A 10,864-nucleotide genomic window follows, 5' to 3' on the forward strand; every position below is an offset into this window, starting at 1 on the left:
CCACGTGACCCCTTGAGGGTTTTTGGCAACAGTGACCCACCAGGGACACGGGCACGGTGGCCTCAGTCTCCCCGTCAGTAAAACGGAGACCCTCGCCCAGCACAGCTGTGAACAGATGTGAACGCGCTTGGAGGAATGGGTACTGAGCCAAGGAGCCTCACTGTGGGAGCTGGAAAATGAGTGGGGGACGCAGGGGGAGGCTCTGTCCTCCCCCCAAATCCTGGCCCCCCCTCTGCAGCGGTGTGGTTAACAGCAGCTCCACCGGCACCTGGCTGCGAGGACCTGGGTGGTCACACCTCTCCTTTGAGCCTCAGCTGTCACATCTGTGAAATGGGAAGTGAGAGAGGAAGGGTGCTCCCCTCGCAGGGGGTGGTGAGAACGCGGGGCTAAGCCTGGCCGGGCTGGGTTCCCGGTGGACGGGGGTCCTGCCCTCCCCGCGGGGCGCCTCCACTCGCTGCCCGAGGCTCAGGCCCGCTGGGAGAGGGCGACACCAGCCTCACCTGCAGAGCTGGTATCTCAGTGGCCCAGACCGGCCCACAGCGCCATCCTCTGCCCCCTCCCCACCGGGCCAAAGGAAGCCTCGCTTCTGTCCCCTGGCCGAGCAAACGGGCCAAGCACACGACCCACTAGGCAACCTCGGAGGAACTGAGGCCCAGAAAGGGGTCTGTCACAAGCAGGTGGGTCTGCCCTGACTTGGAGGCTGTGGAGGGAAAGGTGTGGAACGGGAGGGACAGCCCCCGGGCCCCTGCAGGTAGGGAGGCACGTTTGCTGAGCGCCCTTCAGACATCACCGGCCAGGAGGGGTGGCGTCAGAAAGGACAGCCCGAGCGGCACTGGCTCCAGTAAAACCTTATCGGCCCCCAAATGCCCCCAACGAGCAGATTCTCTGGGTGATAATAGACTCAAGGGCGGGAAGCAGGAGACAGGGACAATGGCCAGGCACCGGGTGGGCGGCCTTGGCCAGAAACAGTGCCCCGCCAAATTAGGGAAGGGAAGTGGTGCCCCGCAGGGGAGGCTGGAAGGGCTGGGCCCCAGCAGGCAGCAAAGGTGGGGCCGGGAGGGACATGCCTCCCCAGCCCCATATTGGCCCTTCCATACTCCCACAGCTCTGGCCTCCCCAGGGCCTTTGTACATGCTGTTTCCTTTGTTGGCCATGCTCTCCCCCCACCCCCCATCCCTTCTTCTGGTGAGCCCCTCCTCTTCTGGGCTCAGCTCAGATATCAGCTCCTGCGGGAAGTCTCTCCAGTCCTTCCTATCAGGCCAACCCCTGCTCCCCGTACACAACTGTCACTCCTCAGAATTTCCCTTAGGATCCTGTACGAAGACAATTCGATAAAGAGACGGGGGGTTTGTCATTTGCTGCCTGACCACCTCCCACAGACACTAGGAGCCCTGTGAGGGCACGGACCGTGTCTGCCTGTCTGTGCTGTGAACCTGCCGCAAGCATGTGTCGCGAACAAGTAAATGAGCAGCTAGTTGCCTCCCTCCGTCAGCGGCGAGGCGGTGGCAAGGCCTAGCACAGCCCTGAGCGCACAGAAGTGACAGCCACCGCGACCATGACGGGCTAAGTTCCCTCGGCCCGGAGCCTCCGTCCCGGGGTCATTGCATTTCCGGAGAATCTCGTGTGTGCCCGGGTGTGCCCGGGGGCAGTGGGAGGACCTGCCTCCTCCCTCCTGGCATTCAGCGGGGCCTCCCTGAGTGCCCCGGGGAGAAAATGACCACGGTCCTGAGTGAGAGTGATTTCAGAGGAGGGAGAGCGCCGGGAGGGTTTGGGGGGACGCAGCTAAGCCGTGAGAGTGTGGAACTCGGGGCTGGTAGTGGTTGGCGTGGCTGGTAGGGGACTCCAGAGGGCCAGGCAAGGGAGCCCCAGGGAGTGGGCACCCTGCCGTCCCCTCCCCAGAGCCCTGGGGTCCTTGTCAGCCCCGGTCAGCCCTTCCCAGCCTCCAGCAGGGCCTACGAGGGGTCCCCACGGGGCAGTGGAGGCCGGCGCTCGGTGCCCTAGGCTGCTGCCTGCGCAGGTTCCTGGGCCTTGGTTTCCCCACCTGTGCAACGGGTGGCACGGTGCCTCCTGACCGCCCTCACTCTCCGTGCTGGCTCGGTCTCCCTGCTGACCCAGAGGTGCTGACCCAGGGGAAAGAGCGAGCCGCTATGTGCTAAAGGCCAGCAAGCACCCAACCAGGGGGAGGGCAGCCCAAAGCCCCGTGGCCTGGTTCCAGCGCCGTCCCTGTGCCCTTGCCAGGCGGGGGCTGAGAATTTCCGTGCTGACCTCACCACCAGCGAGCGGTTCCAGATGCGGGCTGGGGATGGGTGGGGGTCATGGGAGGGCGGCCTGGCCTGGTTGGAGACCCCCAGCAGCCAGGGCCCCATGCCTGGAATCACCCACCGGTGGGCTCGGCCGGGTGCTGGAAGCTGGGGTGGGGCGGGGACACAAGCAGAGGGGGTCTGGAAGGAGCACTGGACTGGTAAGTCCGGAGGCTGCACCCACGTTCTGGCTCACCGCCCCTCTCCGTGGGCTCTGGAGCCTCCTTCAGTGTCTGTCCACTGCGCCAGTGGACGCAATGATGCCCGGCTCCAGGAGGCCCAAGGAGGGTGTAGCTGCCCTCTCAATGTCCCGTGAACCTGTACCGATGGCCCTGGGACCACCAAGGTGGTCAGATCCTTCCTGAGAGTCGATGTCCCTGTGCTTGCCTTCTCCGTGCTACTCATTCCTCAAGCCCAGCGGAGGTGCCCCCTCCTACAGGAAGCCAACCCTGACATCCCCCATCCCACTGGATGAGGGGCTCTGAGTCCTGGTGAAATTCCTAACTGGGTGGAGACCCTGCTGCCTCCTGCAGCCCCGAGGAAAGTCAACAACACCCTGGGGCAAAACCGAGCATCCGGGAAAGGGAGGGGTGGCGCCTGGCGGAGCAGGGCCAGGCTACAGCACCCAGGCCCGCTGGCCAGCAAGTCAGGGCGGGGGCACTTCCCATGGCTGCCCCTGAGACCCAAAGCCTGGCTGTCGTCTGACTGGGACTCCACAACATTGGGGTGTCCCTGCAGGGCTGGGCCAGCCACACTGGAGCTCGCTGTCTCTTTCCGTCCCCTGCCCCGGCGGGGCCCCCCCCCCCCCCCCACCGCCCACTACCTGCAAAGCCCCACTGCCCAAATGGGGAGGCTGAGACTCAGGGAGGGACGGGCCTGCCGGGACCCCTGGGGGGGTGTCCCTCCCCAGGCCTCTGTGCAGGGATTCTGGGGGACGAGCCCTGCTCACAGGTCCCCCGATGCCTGGCAAGGGCTCCAGGCAGCTGACGCCCAAGTCCCGCCATCAGTGCCCCCTGCTGACCCCAAAGTAAGGCGACAATGGCCCAGGTTCCTGTGTCCGGCCAGAGCTGCTCTGGACCCCCTGCCCCCACCAGGGCACAGGTGCAGGGAGCTGAGGTCGGCAGGCGGAGCAGAAACTGCTGAGACCAGTGCACAGCTGGGGAGACTGAGGCCCAGGGCTACTAGCTCAAGCGTCCTGGACCCCCTGAGTGCCCAGTCCAGCACCCATGGACAGGGGACAGGACATGGAGGAGGGGAGGCAGGACTGGGCTTCACCCTCCGGCTGGGCACCGTGGAGGGGTCTCCCTTCTCTGTGGTCCTTGTGTGGAGGCAGGCGCGCGGGTCTGGCGGCCTGCGGAACCCCCGGCCGGCCAGGCCAGGGGGGACGAGGCTCTGGGCAGCGGCAGGGTGTCAGAGCCAGGAGACCAAGGCATGAAGCTCTCTGGCAGAATCTTCCCTGCTCAGGACTGCCCCCTGCAGGCCCCGCGCCCCGCGCCGCCTCCGGGTCCCTTCCCTGCCTTAGCATCGCCTCGCTCACCAGGCCCGGCCGGCTCCCGGGGGAGGCCAGGCAGGGCCCCCAGGGGTCAGGGGGAGGGTGGGAACCAGGAGGTTACAGGCGCCGGGTTACCCCGGGGGACTGGGCGTCCAGGTGAGGGCCCGGCCCCCTGAGACGCGCTGGGCAGGGCCGCACACGCGTGCCCTCGCACACAACACCTCGCACACGCACGGGCACACACGTCCCCGGACACTTGTTTGCGCAGCCACAGGATCCACGCTTCACCTGCACACACGCACCAACGCCACATGCTTGCACACTCACAGCACGCTCACCCGCAACCACACACTTGCACACCCACCTGCACGCGCGCCATACGCAGAGCCCCGTGCTCCATGGACCCAGCCTGCTCCCTCTTTGGGCCAGCTCCCCGGACGGTCCGGCCGGGCAGCCCCACGGCGGCCCGGAAAGCCTGGGGAGACCCCGCCCGTCTCCCCCGACATGCGACATGCTCGGTGGGGATCCCAGTCCGGCCCCCCCCCCCAGCTCGGCTGATAGGGGCTGGGGCACCAGGCAGGAGGGGCGCGGGGTGTGGGAAAGGCCCTCTCCCCACGCCGTCGGCCAGAGCCCTGGAATGCGCTGACCACAGCCCCAGCCTAATCCCGGCACAGGGCCCCACGGGGCCAGCTGGAGGCCGCAGCGGGCAGCCAGGGGAGGCTGGGCCGGGCTGGGGGGCACAGGCTCAGCCCCCAGAAGACCCAGGCAGGCTTGGCAGGCTGCCTCGCGTCCCCCCACCTCACTTGAGCAGAGATGAGAGTCTGGGTCCCTGGAGCCTGGAGGAAGAGGCTGGGGGTGGGGGCAGAAGCCGCTTCTCCTGGGACCCCTCCGAAGGACCCTAAAAAGGGAAGTGGGGTGGGCAGGGGGCCAGAGCCAGCTACCCTGTCTCTCTTACTGGAAAGACGGACCTGCTGATAATGGGGACCGAAGCAGGGCGTGGGGCAGGGAGGGGCGGAGCCTCCTGTCGCCCGTCCCAGGGGTGGGGCTCCTACGCCTCGCCCAGCCCGCCCGCCCCCCTGCCTATATGCCCTCGCTCATGCTCCCCACCCGCAGAAGGTGGTGAGATGGCATTGCAGGTGGGTGAGAAGGGAGCGGGCCCAGGCGGGGGTGGGGGAGACTCCCCGAGTCCCCGGCGTCCTTCCCCAGGCCTGCAGGCTGGGAGGGCTCCCACCCTCCCGCCAGGAAGGAACGTTGCTCAGAGAGCCAGGGTCCTGGGGAACAGCACGTGCCGGGGCCCCCTGGACAGTGGGTACACCCTGTCCCCCCTTTGCACGCAGTTTGAAGCCTTCTGTGCAGGGGGCCTGGCCCCGGGCTGGAGCCTGCTGGTCCAGGGACACTCTGACTCTGGAGAGGACAAGTAAGGTCCCCCGCCCTCCCCGGGGCCCCCCCCTTGGCCTTGGGTGGGTGACCTCCCAGCCGTCTGCTGTCTCACAACCCCCATGACACCCCCATAGGTTTGAGATCAACTTCCTGTCTGAGGCGGGGGACATTGCCTTCCACGTCAAGCCCCGCTTCTCCAGCGCCACCATGGTGGGCAACACCTTCCAGGGTGGCCGCTGGGGCCAGGAGGAGGTGTCCGGCGTCTTCCCGCTGGTGCTGGGGGAGCCCTTTGAGGTGCCGGGGGCAGGGGAGGGGAGGCCCGTGGGTTTAAGGGAGCCCTGGGGGAGGCCGGGAGGCCGGGCTCGGGGGTACCTGTGGAGGCATCTGGGCTGTCCGGCTGCTTTGCGCCAGATGTCCTGTGCCCCCGGCTCATCATGGATGTTGACGGGGAGACGGCCAGCTGGAAGTCTCACTGCTGGGTGTGGGTGGGAGCACTTCTCAGAGAGAGGAGGGGGCCCAGAGCTCCCATCCGGGGCCGGCCTGCGTGATGGGGCTGGTGAGGGGACCCGTGGGTCACCGGCCTCCCGTCCCCAGATGGAGGTGAGCTCAGATGCGGAGCACTTCCACGTCCACGCCCAGGACCACAAGGTGCTACAGTTCGCACACCGCCACCGGCCGCTGGCGGGCATCACCCGGGTACAGGTGCTGAGCGACCACCGCCTGGCCCAGGTGGAGCTGGCCAGGAGGGACCTGAGTTGGTGGTAACGCACCCGCACGCCCCAGCCACCCAGCTCCGCCCCCTGCCCAGCACAGCAGGGACTGTGCTGGGCATCCTTGTCCCCAGGACCCATCAGGCCCCATCAGCCTGGGAGGGAGGCTGTGGGCTTAGTCCCCCGGCCCCGCTGCCCCTCGCCTCTGCAAGCCCGAGGGGGCAGGGCCCACTGTCCACATCCCACCCCCGAGGCCGCCCTGGGGTCTGGGCGGGGGCTGAGGCGGGTGTCTTGGATATTTGCAGGGATGGGGGCCACTGAGCTGCGCCTGAAGTCCCCGGAGGGAGCCTAAGCCATCAGCTGTCTCCTGTCCCTGGAGCCCACCCTGGGGGAGGAGGGGGGGCTGGTGGTCTGTGCTTCTGGGCCCCTCCCCACTCCACCTCCACCTTCAATAAAGTTTGAGCAGGCTGCAGGGGCTTGGCTGCTATAAGGGGGATGGGACGGGGTGAGGTGGGTGATGGGTGCAGCCCGAGACACCCCCCCCCCGAGGTGGGGGCAGGGGTGTTCCCCGAGACCTCCGCCCTGGGATGGTCTGACCCCTCGCCCCTTCCCCTCTTCCCTTGGGAGTGGTGTCAGATGACATCAGAGGACAGGGGGCTCCTGGCCAGCTGCCCTTGCAAGGCCACTGGGCACGCAGCCCTGTGGCTCAGCCTGGGGGCGCATCCTGCCCAGTGAGGACAGTCTGCTGGGAGATCTGTAGCCTCCTCGCCCTGCTTCCTGTCTCGGGGAAGGAAGGAGTCTTTCCTGTTTCTCCTCGTCCCACCTGGAAATGAGACGTGCTCCCAGCCCTGCTCTGTGTGTGTGTGTGTGTGTGTGTGTGTGTGTGTGTGTGAAAAGGGGGGGGGGCAGAGGGGGAGAGGAAGGGAGGGAGCCCTGGAGGGCCGCGTCTGGGGACACTGAGTGCAGCTGGCCGTCCTCCAGGGCTGGCTTCAGACCCAGCTCATCTATCTACGCATACATGCGTCTCCTTATCTATCGACTTATCATCTATCTACTGTCTGTTTATCCATCTATCTGAATTAAATAGGTGATGTCACAGCCCAGGATGAGGCTTAACAAGTAATTAGCCTGTACCGGAAAGTTATTTAAAGAAAAGCAGGTCAGGGTAGCAGACGGGAAGGCTGAGCAGTTCAGGCCCTGGACTTCGGAACCTGCTGCCTGGATCTGAGTTCCAGCCCCGCTGCCCTGATGTGTGACCTTGGGCAAGTTCCTGAACTTCGGGGGACAGCAGGAGCCCTCCGCTCACAGGGAATCGACAGGGAGGCTCAGATGAGCTGTTTCAGGAGAAGCACTGGCTGGCTGGCCGGCACTTGTCAGACTGTCACCTGCCGCAGAATTCCAGACACCACGTGCATCTGGCCTTCTGAGGTTTTCTAGACAGGGACACTGAGACTAGTGTGGAGAAGTTGGCAGCGGGGTGGGGCCCAGACAGGGGACAGCCCAGCGGCCCGACTCGCTGCCGCCCTGAGCTGAGGGGCCGTCTCGGCCCCCCCACCCCCAGGTGAGACAATGGTGGCCCCAGACTCCAGGGGTGCTGCTTCCTTCCTGTCTCCGCGCACTTCCCTGCTTGTGGCCACAGCCCAGCTGGCCCAGGAGCCCCTTCCCGCCCCGCCCCCCGCCTGGGGGAGGCCTGGTGTTTTGTGTCAACTGGGAAGCTAGGGGCCGGCAGGCCAACGCGCACCCTGGGGAGGACTGGGGTGGCGGGAAGGGGGTCACCCACGTGTCTGCATCTGTGATCGGGCCAGGCCGCTTCTGCTCCTGGGGACTCTGTGCCCAGCGACGGCGGCTTCCCTGCTCAAGGTGCCAGGCCCCTGCTCTGTGACCTGAGCTGGCTGCACACCCTCTCTGGGCCTCAGTTTCCCTGCAGACAAAAGGCTCCCCTCATGGGGAAGAGTTGTCTCCCCAGTAGCAGTGCAAGGTGGGAGGGGGAAAAAGTAAAAGACGATGCCAGGCTGTCTTTTCCTGTGGGGGGTGGGGGGGAGCACTGGGCCCGGGGATGGCCTGAGGCTCAGAGTCAGACGCCGCGTGTGACTTTTGCTGGGCTCTACCAAGGGCCAGGCCCGCGCTGTCTCCCAAGATCTGGGCCAAACGGGCTCAGAGAGGTCCAGTTACTTGACGAAGCTTGCTCAGCAAATGAGGGGTGAAGCCAAAAAATCCAGGTCTGACAGATCTCACGCATATGCATGCGTGTGCACATGCATGCACACGCACACACACACTCTGCCCCTCAACCGCTGGTCTGAGCTGAGTCAGCTTTGAATCAGCCCTTCGTCCACTCCAGGCTACAAGCTGCCAGGGGGCAATTCGGACCACAGGGCGCCAGACCCACTGCGTTCCTGAGCCTCAGTCTTCCCTCTGGGAAAGCGGGTGCGGGGAGCTGTGATCTCAGAGGGTCCTGCTGTAGGGGTGGCACACCCTCTTCTGTCCTGACTCCCCCCTGCCCTCCGCACACCGTGTGTGGGTGCCTGTCTGGCCTGTCTGTAACTGTGTCCCATTGTAGCGTGGCAGTCCTGTGGCCGGTCCCTCAGCTCAGATGATAACTCCTCTGGGAAGGCCTCCCTGATCTCCACTTGCCTCTACTCCCCACCCCCGTCACACTGCCTTTTCTCGGGGTCGGGGACCAGGTCTCAGCCCAGCACCCAGCCCTGGCCGCCCCAGAGCACAGTGAGCTCTGGGCATATTTGCTGAATGAACAAGTGGAGAAGTGAACAACGGACTTGAGGAACATCACTCAGAGACTTGGACAAGCGAGAGACATCACCCCCCAGCAGGGGCCACAGAGTCATATGGGCTTCCATTGAAGCTGGTCCCTGAACTCAAGAGCTGAGAACAAAGGTGATCCCCTCCCCCACCTTTGGCTTCATCCGTCCCCTTGCTCATCGGTCTCTTCCAATCCTGGGACTCACGGTGCTGTCTCTGCCTCAGGGCCTTTGCACCAGCTCCTCCCTGTCGCTCTGCCCCAGGACTCAGCCTGGCTTGCTCCTTTTCACTCTCCAGGCCTCCATCCCAAGTGGCACGTTGTGGTCCCGGGATTTCCCACGTCACAGGGCCCCCAGCAACCTCCCCCCGCCGACATTCAGTGCCAGGACACAGCCAGCTGGGCGGGATGCTCACCACGGGATTCCTCACACCTGAAGCAATGCGTGGCACATCGTACACACCAATAAATATCTGCTAAGTTAGTGAATACATGGGACCAGGCCCCGCCTAAACCTTTCCAGGGACAGGCAGGTCATGACCCACCACGTCAGCCCGTTTCCCTGGTGACTGGAAGCGAATGCTAGAGTCGACTTAAACCTGCTCTTCTCCCCTCCGCATCTCTGTCCCTCCTCTGTGCCACAACAGAGGCTCCTTGGAAGGAGGACACACATTCCCTGATGCCTTTCAGAGACCCTAAGACATCAGCAGGGTGGTGCACTCAAGCCAAAGGAGTTGAAAGACGTCAATCGGAGCAGCCCCCTGCTCTGGGAAAACAGAGCCTAATATCTCAGAGGACCCGTTTCCTTCTCCATTGTGTGTGTGCGCGCGCGTGCGCGCGCGCGCGCGCGTGTGTGTGTGTGTGTGTGTAGGGGGACTCACTGGGCCTGGCCGTGTGTGTGTGTGTGTGTGTGTGTGTGTGTGTGTGTGTAGGGGGACTCACTGGGCCTGGCCTGTCTGGGGAAGCACAGAAGCCTTGGCGAGGAGGAAGTGGCCCCTGGAGGTTTGGGTCTACGGGTCCACAGGCTTCGGATGCCACTGGATGGCCTAAGGTACCAGCCCTCTGGATGGTGGAGGAGAGAGTGCAAATGGCCACGGGCCCACGTGACTACGTGAGGCCGGTGGGTGCAGGCAATAGGGGCTGGTGAGGTCTGTGGCTACCAGGAAGGTGCATACTCCACCACACTCAGCCCCTTCCACCCGTGCGCAGGGAAGTGTGCAAGTGAGCAGATCTTCTGGGTTTAAAAGATCTGAAGTTAACTTATCCGAAATCTGTTTTTAAATACTGGCCTCTATGGTGAGGCCTACACCAGCATTGACTTCTAAGCAAGGTCCCAGGGGCAGTCAGTTCGAGCCTTTGGTCTAAAGCCAACGTTTGTCCTGCTTTGCCTCACCTGGACACCCCAGGGTGGGGAGTGCCTTCCAGCCACCCCCCCCCCCCCCCCCCCCCGCAGTCCAGCCCCTTCCTTGAACCTCTGGGGCCCCATGAGAAACAGACCACCCAGCAGAGGGCGCTCCAGACACGGGTTTTCCCCATCCCCAAATCCAAGTGGCAAAGACCCACTCTTAGTTTCCCCAGAACGAGAGCCTGGGCCTGGAGGGCATTGAGAACGGCGAGGCCCAGCTGCGTAATTCGCTGTGGAACCCGGGACCTGGCACGGGCTAGAGGATGGAACGCATAGATGGGGCGGCTGTGAGCACAGGAGATGTGGTCTGCCTGAGCCCCTCCACCGCCTGCGTGCTGAGCTGCTCCCTGCCAGGCCCGTGGATGTCTCCTCTTCTTTCAAGTTCAGTTACAACCACTCTGGCCCCATAAGGCTCCCATGATGCTGAGCTCTGAACATGTGTCATCACGACCCAGGAGGGCTGGGGCTACCAGGGCAATGTGCTTAGGGCAGAGGTGGCCTCGAGTGGCAAACCCATCACTACCTCTGGCCCCAGGGCAGTCCCTGTGAGAGGGAAGGGCTCTTAGGCTCCAGGACCCCCATCACTGGGGCCCTGCAGGTGTTCACGCCAGAAGTCCCGTGCAGTCAGAGACTTGAGTCTCCCTCGAGCATCTCGGGGGCGGTGGGGGGGGGGGACGGCGGAAACCGGGCTGTGGAGCTGGCTCCAGGGACCTGGGGAGGGGACGGCAGGCTGAAGTGCCCGTCTGCATCAATGTGCATTTTCAATCCCGCCCTGACATCTTGTCATGAAAACTTTCAAACACGTGGAAGCTGGAAGTG

At 64.5% G+C, this 10,864-nt stretch overlaps 1 protein-coding gene across 1 annotated transcript; it reads left to right on the forward strand.

The window, feature by feature from the left end:
* The first annotated feature begins 2,431 nt into the window (after window positions 1-2,431).
* On the forward strand, window positions 2,432-6,345 carry GRIFIN (galectin-related inter-fiber protein). Its single transcript, XM_030300150.1, has 4 exons — window positions 2,432-5,209; window positions 5,307-5,466; window positions 5,767-5,933; window positions 6,188-6,345. Exons 1-4 carry the CDS (start codon window positions 4,770-4,772, stop codon window positions 6,201-6,203), a joined length of 783 nt encoding a protein of 260 aa, XP_030156010.1. The 5' UTR covers window positions 2,432-4,769; the 3' UTR covers window positions 6,204-6,345.
* Window positions 6,346-10,864: the final 4,519 nt, after the last annotated feature.

The sequence above is a fragment of the Lynx canadensis genome, chromosome E3 (assembly GCF_007474595.2).
Source record: "Lynx canadensis isolate LIC74 chromosome E3, mLynCan4.pri.v2, whole genome shotgun sequence".
NCBI lineage: Eukaryota > Metazoa > Chordata > Mammalia > Carnivora > Felidae > Lynx > Lynx canadensis.

Excerpts from the sequence above, each read along its gene's own strand:
- GRIFIN (XM_030300150.1), top strand. The coding sequence starts at position 4,770 with ATGGGGACCGAAGCAGGGCGTGGGGCAGGGAGGGGCGGAGCCTCCTGT. Across the intron at positions 5,210-5,306 it reads TCTGACTCTGGAGAGGACAA|GTTTGAGATCAACTTCCTGT; the intron begins GTAAGGTCCCCC and ends ACACCCCCATAG. Across the intron at positions 5,467-5,766 it reads TGCTGGGGGAGCCCTTTGAG|ATGGAGGTGAGCTCAGATGC; the intron begins GTGCCGGGGGCA and ends TCCCGTCCCCAG.